The sequence below is a fragment of the Crotalus tigris genome, unplaced genomic scaffold, assembly GCF_016545835.1.
Source record: "Crotalus tigris isolate CLP2741 ecotype Arizona unplaced genomic scaffold, ASM1654583v1 scf7180000017765.3138416, whole genome shotgun sequence".
In the NCBI taxonomy this organism is placed as follows: Eukaryota; Metazoa; Chordata; class Lepidosauria; order Squamata; family Viperidae; genus Crotalus; species Crotalus tigris.
The window spans coordinates 2694168-2711114 of NW_024096620.1; the positions used below are offsets into that span (position 1 = coordinate 2694168).

The 16947-nt window shown below is 51.9% G+C and overlaps 2 protein-coding genes across 5 annotated transcripts in view; one reads left to right on the forward strand and one right to left on the reverse strand.

The window, feature by feature from the left end:
• The window catches only part of LOC120307155 (probable cation-transporting ATPase 13A4), a 33249-nt gene extending 30580 nt beyond the window's left edge, over nucleotides 1-2669 (reverse strand). Inside the window, exon 1 of the mRNA XM_039341512.1 lies at nucleotides 2496-2669. Within this exon, the coding sequence (XP_039197446.1) occupies nucleotides 2496-2558 (63 nt within the window). The 5' untranslated portion in view covers nucleotides 2559-2669. The remainder of the gene's footprint in view (nucleotides 1-2495) is intronic.
• A 4260-nt stretch (nucleotides 2670-6929) lies between these two features.
• The window catches only part of OPA1 (OPA1 mitochondrial dynamin like GTPase), a 61040-nt gene continuing 51022 nt past the window's right edge, over nucleotides 6930-16947 (forward strand). For all 4 annotated transcript variants that reach the window (XM_039341514.1, XM_039341513.1, XM_039341515.1 and 1 more), the window contains exons 1-4: nucleotides 6930-7058; nucleotides 9339-9654; nucleotides 12493-12589; nucleotides 14148-14255. In XM_039341514.1, coding sequence (XP_039197448.1) covers nucleotides 7021-7058; nucleotides 9339-9654; nucleotides 12493-12589; nucleotides 14148-14255 — 559 coding nt within the window. In that variant the 5' untranslated portion in view covers nucleotides 6930-7020. The remainder of the gene's footprint in view (nucleotides 7059-9338; nucleotides 9655-12492; nucleotides 12590-14147; nucleotides 14256-16947) is intronic.

The following is a 16947-nucleotide window of genomic DNA, read 5'->3' on the forward strand; positions in this document are numbered from 1 at the left end:
CAAGGATTCTTGAGTGGGACCTTGTGGGTCCGGGGCCTGCAGGGGATGTCCCAGCGGGTCTTGGGATGGTCCCTGCCCCCATCTCTGCCTCAAAGGAAGAAGCCGAAGCCCCTCGGCAGCAAAGGCTCAGCACCCTGGCTTAGCTGAGAAACAGGCCCCTCAGGAAGAATGGGTGAGCCAGAGCAAAGCCCTGCTTGGAAGGGGGATGTTCCAGGGCCTGGGAGGGGCCGAGGAGGAGGAGCTGAGGAGCCCCCCCCATCCTGATGGCAGCCTGGGACCCCTTGCCCAGCCCTTCAATGGGCTCCTGGGTGACTGACCCCAAGTGGCCTCAACATATGGAGAGGGTTGGACTAGATGACCCACAAGGTCCCTTCCAACTCTGTAATTCTAATTCTAAATCTTAATCCTAATTCTACTCTCCCCCTGGGCTGCTACTGACCCACCTGCCTGCAACTTTCTCCTGCTCGGCTGCTATGTACTGCCAACTGGCCACGGCCAACTTGACGCAACCAAGTCATCTAATATCGAAGGAACGGTGGGATAGAATCATCAAAGAAAGGATGAGAAAGGAAAGGCAAAATGAAACCTGGACGACAAAAATTAAAATACTGTAATTTTAAAATTATTTTAAATAATTAAACCGAACGGCTAAGAGTTGTCCCGGGTGAGTTGACCCATTCCATCCGGGGAGGAAAGCCGAGGGAGGGGAGGGCTGTGACGCAGAGAGTGTCAAAGAGGGAAGGGCCAGAAGGGGGCAGCAGAGCCTTCCGGTCTGGGCACAGAGTCCAAATTTCAGCGCTGAGAAAATGACTCTCGAGCAGGCGAGTCCGCAGGGAACGGACAACGCTTAACACGCGTCAGTCACACGTAGTGGCAGCTGTCCTTTGATCCCACCCTGCAGACCCCCTCCCTCCAGGCTTCACACCCACACACGCCCCTCCGCTCATACAGAGGTTGTAAGCTGCCCACAGTCACGGGCAGCAAGATGGGCTACATAGAAGGTCAATTAAATTAGTTTCGATTAACCTTAATGAACCTTATCTATTATATATTAATCAAATTAATTTTGACATTTATTATATGTTAATTTAACATACAATTTAATGTTACGCTCTGGGTTCCTCGGCCTTGCCAAGTGCTGAAAATGAAAGTGAAGTGCATCACTTTGAAAAGGTACATCTCCTACGGAGTATGTAGAGGCGGGGGGGGGGCTTTGCCACCTCCGCCCCTCCAGAAAAAATGCCAGGGAGAGCCGCCTTCCGCCTGCGGTGCCCGGGGGCCCGAAAGAGCCCGTGCGCCGCTTCCAGAGAGCTGCGGGGCGGGCTGCCTCTCGGCCGGTCTGCCTCGCAGGCGGAAAGAAGGCGAGGCGACGAGACGCTGGAGCCGGGCTTCGGGACGCCGCTTCCCTCGCTCGGCTCCGGCAGAGGAGACGGAGGCCGGGGGAGGAGCGCAGCCAGGTCCGGGGAAGCCGGGCTGGGCTCGGGGTTTCCGAAGGACGCCGTCCGACCCTTGGCCACCGCTCCCGCAGGGGGGCCCCGGGCAGACGAGGCCGGAGGAAGCCCCCCACCACCACCTGCACAGGCGCCGGGCAGGGCGGGCCCCGCTGTCCGAAGCCCCCCCCCCCACATGCCCCGCGGAGCTCCAGACCCTCCCGGGGCTCCAGTTACAGAAGAGGAACGCTGCTCGCCCGGGGGAAGGGGGGGCCCTGGAGGGAGAGTTTAATCCGGGGGGAGCGGAGCAGAGAGGAAGGCTGCGGGCGGGATGGGGAGCAGCTGCGGGGAGGCAGAAAGCGCCTCGGAGCGCGGACTGGCGAAGGGGAACGGGGGGGGGCATCCCCCAACCCCCCCCCGCCGAAGACCCGGCAGGGGCAGCGGAGCTGGCAGCCTCCCCGCTCGAGCGAGGAGGCCGGCGGGCAGCGGGCAGAGCCAGCGCTTCGGCAGCGCTTCGGAATAGCAGCCGTGGCCGCGCGGGCTCCCGGGCTTCAGCCCGGGTCTGGTTACAGCTCAGCCAGCAAAGCGGGGAAAACGAGACACGGGCCCCCCCACACAGTACTTATTTGGGGGGGGGCGTTGCGCCTTCAGGCCACTCTTAGCTCCGGGCGACGTCTTGAGCGCAGCTGGCGAGGAACGTCCCATTGGCGGCCACGCAACTATAATCCTTTGTGCAATAAAGCCCGTGAAGAAGACCCCCCCCCTTTTTTTTTTGCTCTGCTGGTTGGGGGGTCTGCGCCCTTTCCAGCGAGGCCCCCTCCCAGGAAGAGTCGGTGACTGCCAAGTTCCGCCGAGGAGGGCTTCGTAGCATAGAGGGCAGGTGCGAGCTCCCAGCACAAGGGCCGGTTGCCTTGGAGAGGCTTTCACCCCCTTCGGCCAGCCCGTCCTCTCTGCCCCGTTGCCGGAGCCTTGGGGCCAGCCCTGCAGGGACGCTTTTCCCCGGAGCAAGAGGCTGCCTCCAGGGCGACGGTGGGGAAGACCCAGCAATGGGGGGGGCAGACTCACCATTTCAGCCTCCTCTCCCTTGTTGAGGAGGGCCCTGTGGCTCCCTCCATGCTTCTCCTCCATGGGCAGCCCTCCAAGCCTGCTAGTGCAACTGCTAGCGCAACTGCCCTTCCTGGGGCACCAGGGATGGGGCCGCTTATATACCAGGCTGACCTGCAGGGCCACACCTTCCTCCTGCCGGGCTCCTGCTGCTGCTGCTGAAGGATGGCTCCTCCCTGGAGCTCCAGGTGAAAACACCTTCCCTCGCCCTCCTTCCTCCAGCGCTGAAGAGACCGGGCTCCCTCCTGATGGGGCCACTCCAGAGTTCCACCTGCCCAGGCAGGCTCCAGGCCAGGCAAAGGGAGGGGGCTGCCTGCAGGAGATGTATTTGCAGGGGGCGACTCCTGACAAAGGCAGGTATTGTGCGAGTGCCACCACCGCTTGTGGGAGAGAAGCCGCCTGGATCAGAGGCCTGGAGGTGCTTCCTTCCCTTTTCATGCTCTTGAGGGCTCCCCCCCCCAAACCCCTTGGTCTTCTGCTTCTTGCACCCTGAATGGGCAGAGGAAACCCTGCAGGGCAGACAAGCTAATCCTTAAAGTAGGAACCATGGACAGAGCCCATACAGGGCAAAATAAAGTTCTTCTGGGCCATTCTTATTTCATTCTTCGACAAAGTGACTAGGAGACCAGCAAAATGCTGTGGACATAGTATACCTAGATATCAGTAAGGCATTCGACAAAGTAGACTATTGCTTGGTAAGCTAGAAAAAGATGGAATAGACAATATCAGCACCTGGCTGACAAACCGTACTCAGAGAGTAGTCCTCAATGGCACTACTACATGGAGGAAAGTAAGCAGTGGGGTACCCCAAGGTTCTGTCTTAGGCCCATATTCTTCAATATCTTCATTAATGACTTAGATGAGGGAATAGAAGGGGAACTCATCAAATTTGCAGATTACACTAAACTGGCAGGAACAGCCAACACCCCAGAAGACAAGCTCAGCATCCAAAAAGATTTTGACAAACTTGAACAATGGGTCCTATCCACCAAAATGATGTTTAATGTGGAGAACAGCAAAGTTTTACATTTAGGCAGAAAAAACCAAGGGTGTAAGTACAGATTAGGTGACATCTGGCTCAAAAACAGTAACTGAGAGGGACCTTAGAGTCCTAGTAGACTATCACTTGACTATGAATCAGCAGTGTGCAGCAGCAGCCGAAAAAAGCTAATACAGTCCTGGTTTAAATAAACAAAGACATAGAATCAAGATCACGCAAGGTATTAGTACCGCTTTATAAAACCCTAGTGAGGCCACACCTGGAATACCGCAACCAATTTTGGCCACCATACTACAAAAAAGATGTTAAGACCTTGGAAAAAGTTCAGGGAACAGCAACTAAGATAATCAAAGGCCTGGAGACTAAAACATACGAAGAATGGCTGCAGGACTTGGGTTTGGCTAGTCTAAAGAAAAAAAGAAACGGGTGATATGATAGCAATATTCCAGTATTTGAGAGGCTGCCACAAAGAACAGGGGATCAAATTATTCTCCAAAGCACCTGAAGGCAGGACAAAAAACAATGGTTGGAAACTGACCAAGGAGAGAGGCAACCTGGAATTAAGGAGAAAGTTCCTAACAGTGAAGACAATTAACCAGTGGAACAGCTTGCCTCCAGAAGCTGCAGGTGCTCTATCATTGGAGGTTTTTAAGAAGAGACTGGACAATCACTTGTCTGAGATGGTATAGGTTCTCCTGCATGAGCAGGGGGCTGGATTAGAAGACCTCCAAGGTCCCTTTCAGCTTCTAGAAGACCTCCAAGGGTCCCTTCCCTTCTGTTCTATTCTTTGTTTTCTGGCTCTTTGGAATTTCCTGGGCCCTTTCTTAAGAGAAATTCCACCACAAACTTAGCTGGGCTTCTTAGACACCACAGGAACGTCCCCAGAAAGCTGGAGTTGCTGTAACCAGAAGCCTCTTTCCCCAAGAACAGGGCAGAAGCAGCAGACAATGCTTTACAAGAGTCCCTCTCAGCTGGTTCTGCGGGGATGCTCAACTGATCTGGGGTCTCTCTAGTCAGGCAGGTGGAGGGAAGGGGGGACCCAGCCGTCCGCAACACAGGCTCTCTGCCTGCCACCCAAGGGAGTCAGGCCACCGCTGACAGCTGCGCTGCCCAAACTATGTGCCCTTTCTCCCTGGTCTTTTTAATGGAGCCTCTCCTTTGAACGTTTAAACATTCATTTTAACAGACACTCCTAAAACTCTGCAAAAAAAAAACAACCCTTCCCTCTTCCACCTCCTTAGGAAGAGGGAGCCAGCCAAGGACGGGGCCTCCTGTGCCTGCAACTAGCACTGGAGGCTCTCCTTAAAGGAGGGGCACTTCGTAGACAGATGAAAGTCCAGATCCTGGGTCTCCTGGAGAGCAGGAAACTAGGGTGGACAGCAGATGCTTCCACAGGGGTGTAATCCCAATCCCAGTGATATGCAAAATTACCAATATTGAGGGGGAGGGGATTGTTTACTATTTGTGGGTGCCATTCTGATCGCTCGGAGTTCAGGTGGCCCACCCCACCGAAGAAAGGAAGAAATAAACCGCATGAGCCACAGAACCGAGATAAAATAAGCACCGGTGTCCCAACCACCCAAAGATCTACTGGAACAAACTGTCTCCTTTTACAAGGAGAAGGAAGTCGGAAGAAAGCTCCCTTTGGCATCTGCTGCCCCCAGGAGGTCCTCCCTTCCTGGAGGGAGGAAACAACCGCACAGCAACTGGATTTCCCTGCGGAGAAGCAAGGAACAAGCAAAAGGGCTGGCCTATCGAAGTTGTGGGTGCACTATCAGTGGAGGGTTTTAAGGATATTGGACAGTCTGATTTGGCATATAGGGTCTCCTGCCTGAGCAGGGGGTTGGACTAGAACAGGGCTTTTCAACCTTTTCACCCATTGTACCACTTTTAGGATATGGCAATATCCAAGTACCACCAGTCACCTAGCAAAAAAAAAAAGGAAAAAAGTGATAAAATACAGGTAGTCCTCGAACTTACAAAAGTTCACTTAGTGACTGTTCGAAGTTACAATGGCACTGAAAAAAGTGCCGAGGAAGACACTTGCCTGCCCGCCCGGCGGCACTCTTCCTCCTGTTCGAGGTTTTCATTGTTGTGAGCATTTTTGTTGAGGATTGGCAGCGGGGGTGGCATGGGGGGGTGTTTGGTTTTTATTCCCCCCCCCCCCGCATCTGCTGGGTGGTTGCAGCAGGTTTTGATCACTTCACATGACCCTGGGACACTGTGACCGTCATAAATATGAATCAGTTGCCAAGCATCACAAGACCCTGAAGATGCTGCAACATTCAAGCTGATTGGTGCTTCTTCTGGGCTCAGCAGAAGCACCAGGATCAGCGCCGAGCTCCAGCTGGAGCCTGGCACTAATCCTGGTGCTTCTGCTGAGCCCTGACAGCCCTGCAGCTCCAGCCGTCTCTCGCTCAGGCTTGTACGGTGCTGCCACCGGTTCAGCTCATTCCCCTCCCCCACTACCCCTTTTCTAGGATGGTCGCGTACCACCTGCCAGGTGCCAATGGACTACAGGTGGTACCTGTACCACTGGTTGAAAAGCCCTGGACTAGAAAACCTCCAAGGTCCCTTCCAGCTCTGCTATTCTGTTAATTTTCAGTACAAGTACTGAAGGGGGCAGACCGGAACAATGTTCGGACCAACTATTAACTATTATCAGGCCAGAGGGAGATTGTGACGCAGGTTCACAACCACACACATACACACACAAACAGACAGGGTGTCTCGGAGACCTCCCTCTGTGGGGCTGGCAGAGAAAGCACCTCCAGCGCCCTCCTGCCCTTCGGCGGTGCAGTGGGCGCTCGGACCTCTGGACGGAGGCAGTGGGGGTCTCGGAGGCAGAGGGAGGCAGCCCGGCCTTCCCAGTCTCACGTTCTGAGTGGCTGAATTGAGTTCTTTGGGACCAGGGACTGGGTAAAAGCAGCAGGCTGGCTGGCATTCTGAGAGTCGGAGTCCCTGAACACCAGCTGTCAGGAGCTGGGAACTGGGGATGATGTGGGCTGGCAGGGGATTCTGGGAGTTGGAGTCCCTGCACATCAGCTAAGGGCTTCCGGGAGCCTGGAGTCCACGTGTGCCGGTTGGGGGATTCTGGGAGTTGGAGTCCACCGATGTCAGAGCTCCTGAGCCAGGCCAATCTGCGGATTCGGGACTGCCCGTGCTCGGGCCTGGCGGGGGCCCCGAGGAAGGTCCTTCGGAGACCCGCATGCCCGTCTCCGTCCGGGCAGAGGAGCGCGGCTCCAGCGCCGGGGCTTTTCGGGCAGCCGCCGAAGGCTACGGGACCCGAGGCCGAGCTGGAGCGGCTTGGCGCGTCCCTTCTACACTTTCATGAGTCTACAGCACGGCCCGTCCGCCCAATCGCGTTCCAGCCCGGGACCTGGCGCGCAGGCGCAGCGCTTTGGCGGATAGCCCGGAAGCGGAAGCGACTGAAGGGCAAGGCGGCGGCGGCGGCGGGGAAGGACCGGCCGGGCCGGGCGGCTCAGGATGTGGCGGGCCTGCTCGGCGGCGGCGGCGGCGGCCTGGTTAGTGCGGGGCCAAGACCCGGGCCCGCGATTGCCAGCTCCCACCGGAGTTGAGCGGAAGGAGGGCCGAGGCGGGGAAGGGCGATTCGGGCGGGAAGCGGGATCCGCGTCGTCGCTCCCGAGAGCGGCTCCTCTGGCCGGCCGTGCCGCCTTGCTCCGCTCGGCCCGGAGCGGGGGCTCAAGCCGAGGCGCCTCCCGAGGCTGCCCGGCCCGGAGTGATCCTTCCGCCTGGAGAAGTCGAGGCCGGGGCTCCCGTGGCCGGCAGGCAGGTGGCGGCCTCTCCGAAGCTCCCCCCATCCCCTCCCGCGGCCCTGCCCAGCGCCCCGCCCCGCCCGCCTCTTCCCCGGGGCCCGGCGGAGGACCGGTGGCGCATGAAGGCCCAGCCCAGGCGGACAGGACGGGGGAGGACTCCGCGAGCCGACCGGTCCTTCCCCCTCCCGCATCCCCCGCATCCCGTGGAGGATCGTGGCGATGTCTTCGGGATGCCAGGTTGAATAATAGACGCCCCGAAGGTGCTTTCTCCGAAAGGCCTCCCCCAGAACGGGGGAAGCTCCTCGGATGGGAAGAGAAACGTTTTCAAGGGGAGAAAAAAAGAACAACAACAAAGAGAGTCTAGTTGCCTTTTTGAAAAAGCAGCTCTGGAGGGTGGGAGGGGCTTTTTTCCCCTCCTTGAAAACGTTTTGCTTCTCAAGCAAGAAGCTTTTTCAGTTCAGGATGGGAAAAGCAGCTTTAGGACAAGCGGGACCTGGAGGATGGAGCTATATAAACATTGGTTCGGTCTCCCTTCAAGGAGATGCTTCTGTTCACCTTGTCTGTGGAGATGCTCCAGGCCCTGGTTGTCCCAGAGCTGCTTCTTCCAAAAGGGACTTGCGCTTTTCCTTGAAAATCTTTCTCTTCTCATCCCGAACTGGAGAAGCTTCTTGCATGACAAGCAGAATGTTTTCAAGGGGAAAAAGTCCAGTTGCCTTTTGGAAAAAGCATCTTTGGGGCAACCAGGGCCTGGAGGATGGAGAATCTCCATAGACCAGGAGAATAGAAGCCTCTCCCTTTGAAAGGATACCGATCCAATGGTAAACGTAGAGAGAGACGGTGTGACGTTGTGGTTAAGGCACCGGGCTGGAAACCGAGACATCCGGGAGTTAAGACTAGCACTCCTAATGTTGGAGCCTCTGGACTTTGCAATGAAATAAAGTAGATTTATTGCATCCCCCATTAAGATGCCACTATCCTCCCCTTTGGATTAATTATTTAGAGACTTAATAGGCAATCTTATGCAAGACAACTCTGTCCAATAAAAACAAAATAAGTAAAACTGACCAAATCCAGAAGAGTGGGTGGCTATGTTAAATTGAATCAATATTACTACTGGTAGCAATAACAGCCCCCTATAATCCCAACCTCAGCACTGCACGCTAAACTTTTCATACTCTTACCTTTCCTTTCTAGCCTAGCCCAAGATCTTCACCACCATTTTGAAGGCCAAAAAGAGGGGTTGTCCAAAGGTTGCCTTGAATGTGTAACTCTACTTTGTATAGGCAACACTGTAAACCTACAGTCCGTTTATAAACATGAGAATAAGAAGTTATTTCATTGTCTCTGCGCAGCTGTCTTACAGCGCTGAGCATTTGGGAAATGTAGCGTGCCGTGTTCCTGATTCCCTTGTGTGACCTTTGAGGTTTGTTAGGCTACATCTCCACTGAGAAGTTTCAGAGGGCTCCATCCCAAAGGTGCTTTTCAAAAGGCAACTGGACTTCTTTTGCAACAGTCATGATGTGGATGATTGAAAATCTCCACAGACCCAGGGGGCTCCAGGTTGTGGAAGGCCTAAAGGGCCTAAAGGTTGAATCATTACGAAACCGTGTGGTTTTTATTCACCATTTATTTAGGAGTGGTGCTTTTTGCACAGAAGCTACTGTTCTGGTGGTGGCCACCGTCTTTATGTAGGATGGTTTTATGAGACCTCTGACCATGAATTTTGTGCTCCCAAACAGGCAGCACAGGTTGCAACACAGACCTGGGGCTTTTCAAATGGAAGTCTCTCCGTGACTCTTCATATGTTGCTTGCAGCATTTTTTTTTGAACCAGCTTCAAAGTGCACCCCCAGATCCCCTCCTCAAGGTGGCCCACTGCGTCTAGGAAAGTAGCCGATGATGGTGTGGGGGTAAATGTAGAAACTTAGCGTGAAATCTTGTTGACCTGTGATTTTGCTTGCATTCAAGACTCAGAGAAAATTAAGAACCATGCATGAATAATCCAGGATCTGCGTTTCCTCCCCTTTAGCGCTGCCTGTCAGAATTTGGCCAATGGCACCTACAGAGCGAGAGGGAAGCTGCCGCTGCAGAAACTGCATCTTATTTCACGAAAAACACATCATTCCTGCTATCCTGCTTCCAAATTACCACGACTTCGGTTAAGGACCTCGGCACAGCATTACTCCGCCCTCAGTCGCCTTCCCTTGCGCAGCTCCAGGCTGTTTGTAAAGTACGGCCTCCAGCCCTCCAGGAACTTTTGGCTTGCTCGGGTGGCGTCCAGGCTGCTGCGGCTGCGCTACATCGTGCTGGGCTCTGCGGTGGGCGGCGGCTACACGGCCCAGAAGGTACCGGCACTCTGTCCTTGAGGGCGGCTTGTGGTTGACATGCAGGCGGTCCAGGTATCCTTTCAGATCATAGAACATGGAGGTAGAGCAGGGGTCTTCAAACGTGGCCCTTGGATGACTTGTGGACTTCAACTCCCAGAATTCCTGAGCCAGCATGGGGGAACTATGGCCCCTTCATGACTTGTGGATGCTGGCTGAGGAATTCTGGGAGCTGAAGTCCACGAATCATAAAAGGGCCAAGTTTGAAGACCCCTGGGCTAACACAATTCAAAAATTAAAAAAAAAAAGACAGAAATGAAAATTAAAAAAAACAGCTGGGAAACCCCCTGGATTAGGGCATAAGAGCAGTAGAAAGGTCATCCAGAGATTCCCTTTCAGTGGCCATTTTTTTAAATTATTTTTTTGAGTGTCCTTCATTCCCACGGACAGCCAAAGACACTTTCCAGGGACCATTGATCTAGTTCAGCGGTCTTCAGACTTGGCCCTTGGATGACTTGTGGACTTCAGCTCCCAGAATTCCTCACGCGTGCCCGGCTGAGGAATTCTTGGAGCTGAAGTCCACAAGTCATCCAAGGGCCAAGTTTGAAGACCCCTGAGGTAGAGCATCCACAAATGGTTACCTAATTCAGTAGGACATTTAGACCTGTTTGTAAGGTAGGTGTTAGGCTTTATCTTTTAGAAACAAAAGGATTCTAAGAATTAAACCTTTCTCTCCAGGAATAGATTTCCTTCCCTAACAAGTAACATTGATTCGATACAGATAGTCCTCGACTTTACGGCACTTCGTTTAGGGACCATTCAAAGTTACAACGGCACTGAAAAAGGTGACTTACACTTAATGACCGTTGCAGCATCCCCTTGGTTGCGTGATCAAAATTCAGACGCTTGGCAACTGGTTCGAACAACCTGCCTCCAGAAGCGGTGAATGCTCCAACACTGAAAGTTTTTAAGAAGAGACTGGATAGCCATTTGTCCGAAATGGTATAGGGCTTTCTGCCTGAGCAGGGGGTTGGACTAGATGACCTCCAAGGTCCCTTCCAACTTTATTATTGTTATTGTTATTGCAAGCTCCAGCAAAAGTTTGTCTTCCTTGGTGGCATTTTTAAATAATTGTTCGTTTTTTCCTAAAATAACGTGCAATATTAGATTATCTGTAGGGTCCATTCCAATCCCACGATTCCTTGTTCTGACTTCTGTATGAGTCTGTGTGAATATTATCATATTCTGCCCCCCTCCTTCCCCCCCCCAGTCTTCTGTTCTCAGAGCTAAACACATCCAGGTCCTTTAATCTGTGCTCACAGGGCTTAATTGTTAAGCATCGGTTGGGAAATAATTTTGTTATTACCATTGTGTTTGTGAATGGCCGCAGAGCGAGGTAGTTGCTAAACCAGGAGTGTCTGTGTTTCCAAATGGCATTACTAAGTTGGATACCCTCTAACGCAGTGGTTCTCAACCTGTGGGTCGGGATCCTATTTCGGGTCGAACGACCATTTCACAGGGGTCGCCAAACAAGGCTGTCCGTCATTTTTTCCCCCTTTTCTTTGGCCATGCCCCTGGCACCTGGTGATGTATAAGTGGTTGGGGGTCATGACAACATGGGGAACTGTATTATGGGGTTGCGGCATTAGAAAGGTTGAGAACCACTGCTCTAACGTATTCCTGTGTATTTGATTTTCTAAATAATGAACTTTGCCGCTGTGTCTGTTACATTTCATCTCGTTAAAGATAAGTTAAGCCTGGCATGTCCTGAGCTCCTTAGAGAGGCCCTTTCAGCTATAATAAGCATTTGCCCGGTTCTGAATGGCTGCTGTAATTAGATTTAACGCAGCTTTGAAGTCTGCCAGGTGGAGCTAGGTGGGAGAATGGCTGCCCAGAAGGATGGATCCTCCTGATGCTGGACTCAGATGGGGAGGTCGCTGCGAAAGTCCCCAGCCGGACCTTGGAAGGTTTGGAGGACACAGACGAAGCTCTTTCTATGGAGGTGGCTTCATGTAGGGCAGGTAGTCCTCATTTAACAACCGGTCGGTTACCGACCGCTTGAAATTAATGACAGGCCCACCCAAAGCTACATGTGACCCGGTTTCAGAGTTTCCACATCCGCATAGACATATCCCTGGGGTCACCTGACTGCATCTGGCCAGGGCCCGCCTCTGGGGGCCCCTGCGGCCTCCGTGCGGCCTCCTGACTGCCATTCACAACAGGGTTTTGCTGGTTCCTGGCAGAAAAAATGCCCACGGGAACAATGCGTGCAATGCGTAATGACCCCTGCGTTCACTTAACGGCCACACTGCAGAAAAAGTCATAAAACCGTGTCTGGTCACAGGAGCGCCTGGACTTAGGGCCACCGTCAATTACAATGGAAATTCTGGACTCCTTTACGGTCGTAAGTCGAGGGCTACCTGGATAGGGGCCTGATCCTCGGCCGAATGTATTAGCCCTTTGTCCAAAACGTGGTTTTGCTTGGTTGGTCGTAAGCCTCCACCTCTTGGCGAGACGGGCAATATATACCCCTTAAGAAACAAATGAATAAAACCTGAGTTTTGTCTTCCGCGCCATACCCATTTCTCAGTAAACCGATTGGGCTGTTTTGTGGGCGTGGTCTAAGGGAGGGGCGGTGGCTTGATAGACGGGCGCCGGACGTCTGGGATGCTGTCCTGCCTCCCCGTGGGGCTGCCACGTTTTCCACCCTCGAAGACACATTCAGATGTGAACTTAAATCAGCGGGTTTACGCGCACGTCGGAACCGGTTTGATCAGGGCTGGGTTTTCCGGAGGGCTTTTTCAAGACTTTCTCTTAGGAGTGCAAAAACCTCACGATCTTTTTTCTGGCTTGCTTTAGACCTACAACCAGTGGAAGGATTCTCTGCCTGACCTCAGCGAATATAAATGGATTGTTCCGGACTTCCTGTGGGAAATCGATGAGCACATCGACTTCGGTAGGTGCTTCGTGTTCCCTGTCGCCCCTGACAGAGAGTCCTAAGTGAGGGCAGAGGGACCCAGGTGCCTGCTCATCCAGCCCACCTTTCGGGGGGGGGGGTTCATGGGTTTTAATTGTGATAATCTGAGCTATACAGTACTGCGGTATTTCTGTTGTTAAGCAAGACATTTGTTAAGGGAGCTTTGCTCCATTTTACGACCTTTCTTGCCACAGTTGTTAAGCGAATCACTGCAGTTGCTAAATGAGTCACACGGTTAAGTGAATCTGGCTTCCCCCCACTAACTCTGCTTTCAGAGGGTCGCAGAAGGGGATCGCGTGACCTTGGGGCACAGCGACTGTCATAAATGCGAGCCAGTTGCCCAGCATCTGGATTTCGATCACGTGATGACCGTGGAGATGCTGCAACAGTCGTAATTGCGAAAAATGGTCATAAGGCACATTTTTCGGTGCCATTGTAACTTTGAATGGTCACTGAATAAACTGTTGTTAAGTTGTATTTATATTATTTATTTATTATTAAATTTGTATAGCGCCCATCTCACTGTTGGGCCGACTCATTCATAGATAGATAGATAGATAGATAGATAGATAGATAGATAGATAGATAGATAGATAGATAGATAGAGGTAGGTAGGCAGGCAGGCAGGCAGACAGACAGACAGACAGACAGACAGACAGACAGACAGACAGACAGATAGATAGATAGATAGATAGATAGCCTTTATTGTTATTTTTTACTATGGGCACAATGGCACACCTTAAAAATGAAATTCAGTTGCTTGCTCTCAAAGTGTACACATACATAACACATTTAAACATGCTCTATCCAACATATGTATAGACCTACACTCTTACATATAAGTAGCATATAAATATTAATCCCTGTTGTCCATCTTGAGTACATAACGGAAGGAACAGGTTGTGTATAACAAAAATCGATGAGTAAAACATGCCCTTTCCCCTTTGTGGCTAGGAAACAGGTTTTGTCAAGCTCGCCCTCCCCCCCCCTTTCTCATCATAAAAGAGGGGGCTACTCTCAGCCTCTCTCCTAGGAGCAGGACCTCCACGGTTGGCCTCAGGGCCTCAGCTGCCCCCTTTTTCAAGAACTCCAAACCTGCCAGGTTTCAGCTGGTCTTCGGTTTGGGGTTTGGGATTTCTTCTCTCCAGCTGGAGACTGGGCGGTCAGATGCCCCCCACTGCCCCCCCAGCAGTGACCTCGTGGGAAAGCGCAAGAGTTGTCCTTCCCTGCCCCCTGTAGAGGTCTTCTCTGTGTGTGTGTGTGTGTGTAGGGAGTATCAGGACCACAACTGACCAGTTTATTTTTGGCCTCCTGTGAGCTCAGACTGGACGGTCCTGGGAGCCCTGGAGGGTGGAGATTGCAAACGGGGGGACCCAATCCTTCGGCTGAGAGGTGAAGATTCAACCACATTTTATAGCGGCACTGCCTGAAAGGCTCTGCGGAACGCAAGAAGTAAACCAAGGCAAAACCTTATTTTTGTTTTTATTTTAATTAAAAATCTGGAGCCGACTCATTTTCCCGTCTTCTCTGTTCCTAGAGAAACTTAAAAAGGCTCTTCCCGATTCCGAAGAGCTGGCCAAGCTGGTGCCGGACTTCCACAAGATCAGCGAGACCTTCAGCTCCTTATCCGGTTTCTTCACACCCGGTAAGGGGATTGTTTTCTCCAAAAGGGGAGAGAAGTGGGAGGAGGTTGGTCCGGAGAAGCTGGGAAGGAGTTGTTATTTCTTAGCCCAGGGGTAGGCAACCTTGGCCCTTTTATGACTCGTGGACTTCAACTCCCAGAATTCCTGAGCCAGCAGAGCTGGCTCAGGAATTCTGGGAGTTGAAGTCCACGAGTCATAAAAGAGCCAAGGTTGCTACCCCTGTCTTAGCCCTTTGAATCTGGAATTTTCCGGAAGAGGATGAAGGCATGCGCGAGCATCCCAGGCCTTGTGCTCTCCCCTGCAACTAGCTAGACTTCCCGGATCCCCTCCCCCCGGGCCTCTTTAGACCTGGGCAGCTTAGGAAGTGGGACCCGCCTGGAAGAGGCCACCTTTTTCCAGAAAAGGTGAGTCTCCAGGAGGAGATGATGGGCATTTTTAGCAACGGCAGTAGCACTCAGAACTATATACCGCTCCGTAGTGCTTTACTGCACTCCCTGGGCAGTTGACAATGTTTTGCATCCTGGGTCCTCGTTTTACCGACCTGGGAAGGAACGCAAGGCCGAGTCAACCTCGAGCGCCGTCAGGATCGAACTGCAGGCTGTGGGCAGTGGGTCAGCCTGAATGTTGCACTGCAATCACTTGGGCCACCAGGGCTCTTTTAGTCACAGGCCCAGATGTTAGAGAGTTGGTTTTTGCTGCGAGGCTGCGCCTGATGAGCCTGGCTTCTCCTGGGTCCTGGCCAGAGAGTCAGTCCCTGGCCTGACCCCGCACCGGGCTGGTTGTCCTTCTCCTGGGAGGCTGGACTGAGCCTTGGCCTAACAGTGTCTGTCTCCAGATGGGACCTGGGAAGGGGTGTGTGGCATGGAAGACAACAGCTGAAACGATGTCCAGATATTCAGGACCGGCAGATGAGAGCCTCCTATGCACTCTTATATTTTGGAAATTGGACCCCCCCCCCACTTCCCTTCCCTTTGTGGCAATTTATTTTTGACTCTTCCCATTGTCGACCCCTCTTGGTGTGCCATCTCTGAGAAAGCTGTGTCTGTGTGGCCCTTGTTGTCAATCCTCCCGCGTAATTTTCTCCCCCTCCTTCTGCTGGTTTCTCACAGGTTACAATTTGGTTAATGAAGTCATAGAAGCTTCTGATCTACTGTTGTTAGGTGTGTAATATGCACTTTTCTTTACTCGTTTAATATTCCTCTCTTTTTCAAAAACTGCAATGATAAAATGCTTGCAGGAATCGGAGACAGTGCCTCGGTTCAGGGGGAATGTGTTTTGTTTTTTAATTCTTAAGACTTGGGAATTCCGGAGTTAATCTTTAAGCTCAAGTCAGGCTAATAGAATTGTCTTTCCTCCATGTTATAAATTCAGTTTCTCGGTTTTAGAAAATAATTTTTAAGAAAAAGTGAAAAATCAATACATGAAAATTCAGGGTCTTTTGAAAAAAAAAGTTACTTCATTGATTTTAATTTGCCCCAGTAATCACTAAAAATAACCAGTGAAGCAGAAGGGGAAGGTTAGTAAATTTTATATTGAAATAATATACCAGATCTGGTGATGAATCCCGGATACGCTTTCCATTTAGATTGGGGTAGGCAACCTTGGCTTTTTTATGACTCGTGGACTTCAACATAGCTGGCTCAGGAATTCTGGGAGTTGAAGTCCACAAGTCATAAAAGAGCCAAGGTGGCCTACCCCTGATTTAGATAAACGGGAACAAGCAAAGCAATTTTGGTGAATTTGGTGAAATGTAAATTGCAAGTCTGAAAGCATTTATTATATAAAATACCCTATTAATGATGGAGAATCCGGGCAGATACTATACAATCTAAACTATGTAGATGTTCACTGTTACTGTCTCTAATACTGATACTTTTCAGATGTGGCTGTAGGTTTACATTACAATATTGCAGCAATTACTGTTTCGTCATTTCATCGTTGGAATGTTGAATATCATTATCAAATCATCCGATTTCTAATTAAGATTAGACCATCTTAAAACACAATATAATAATCTTTCATCCCCTTGTTCACTCATGGTAGGGTGAAATAATTTCTGATTCTTGGCGCCTAAACCAAAATCCAGCCGTCCACCACCTGATCTGGCCCCCAGTTGCCGGTGCCCCAAGGATCCAGACTTTTGTCAAATCGTCTTTTCAGGTTGTGCCCAGTTTTGCACCCACTCCTGTCCTAAGAGTGCCCCCCCCCCATCCTGTGGCTGAAGCAGCTTTAATGCTGCTCACCCACGTGATGAGAATCTCACCAGGCTGACCGTGTCCCCCCTGGGCAACGGTGGGATGAGGCTTTAGGGGGCCTGGGGGAGGCCGGGCCTCTGCTGCTTCCTGCACTGCAAGGAGTCCTGGCTCGGCCCCCTCTTAACACCTTCCCCCCCTTCCTGGAGATTCCCCCCCATCCACAAAGATAAGCTGCTCTGGGTGTTGCTGCTGATGGGGTTTCCTCAAAGCGCCCATTTCCTCTGCCTATTAAACTCATTGATGTTTATAAATTAAACTTCTTCTTCTTGTGCCCTGTCCGTTATCGGATGTTGGCGATATGTTGGCGATCCTGTTTTTATCAGCAGCCGCACAAAAAAGTGCTGCTGAGTTTTGTCCAAACCTGTCCCTTGGATTTTGAAGCCACGATGTTCTTCTTCTGCCTGGACCTCGTTTGCTTTCGATCTTTCCCTGGAGGATT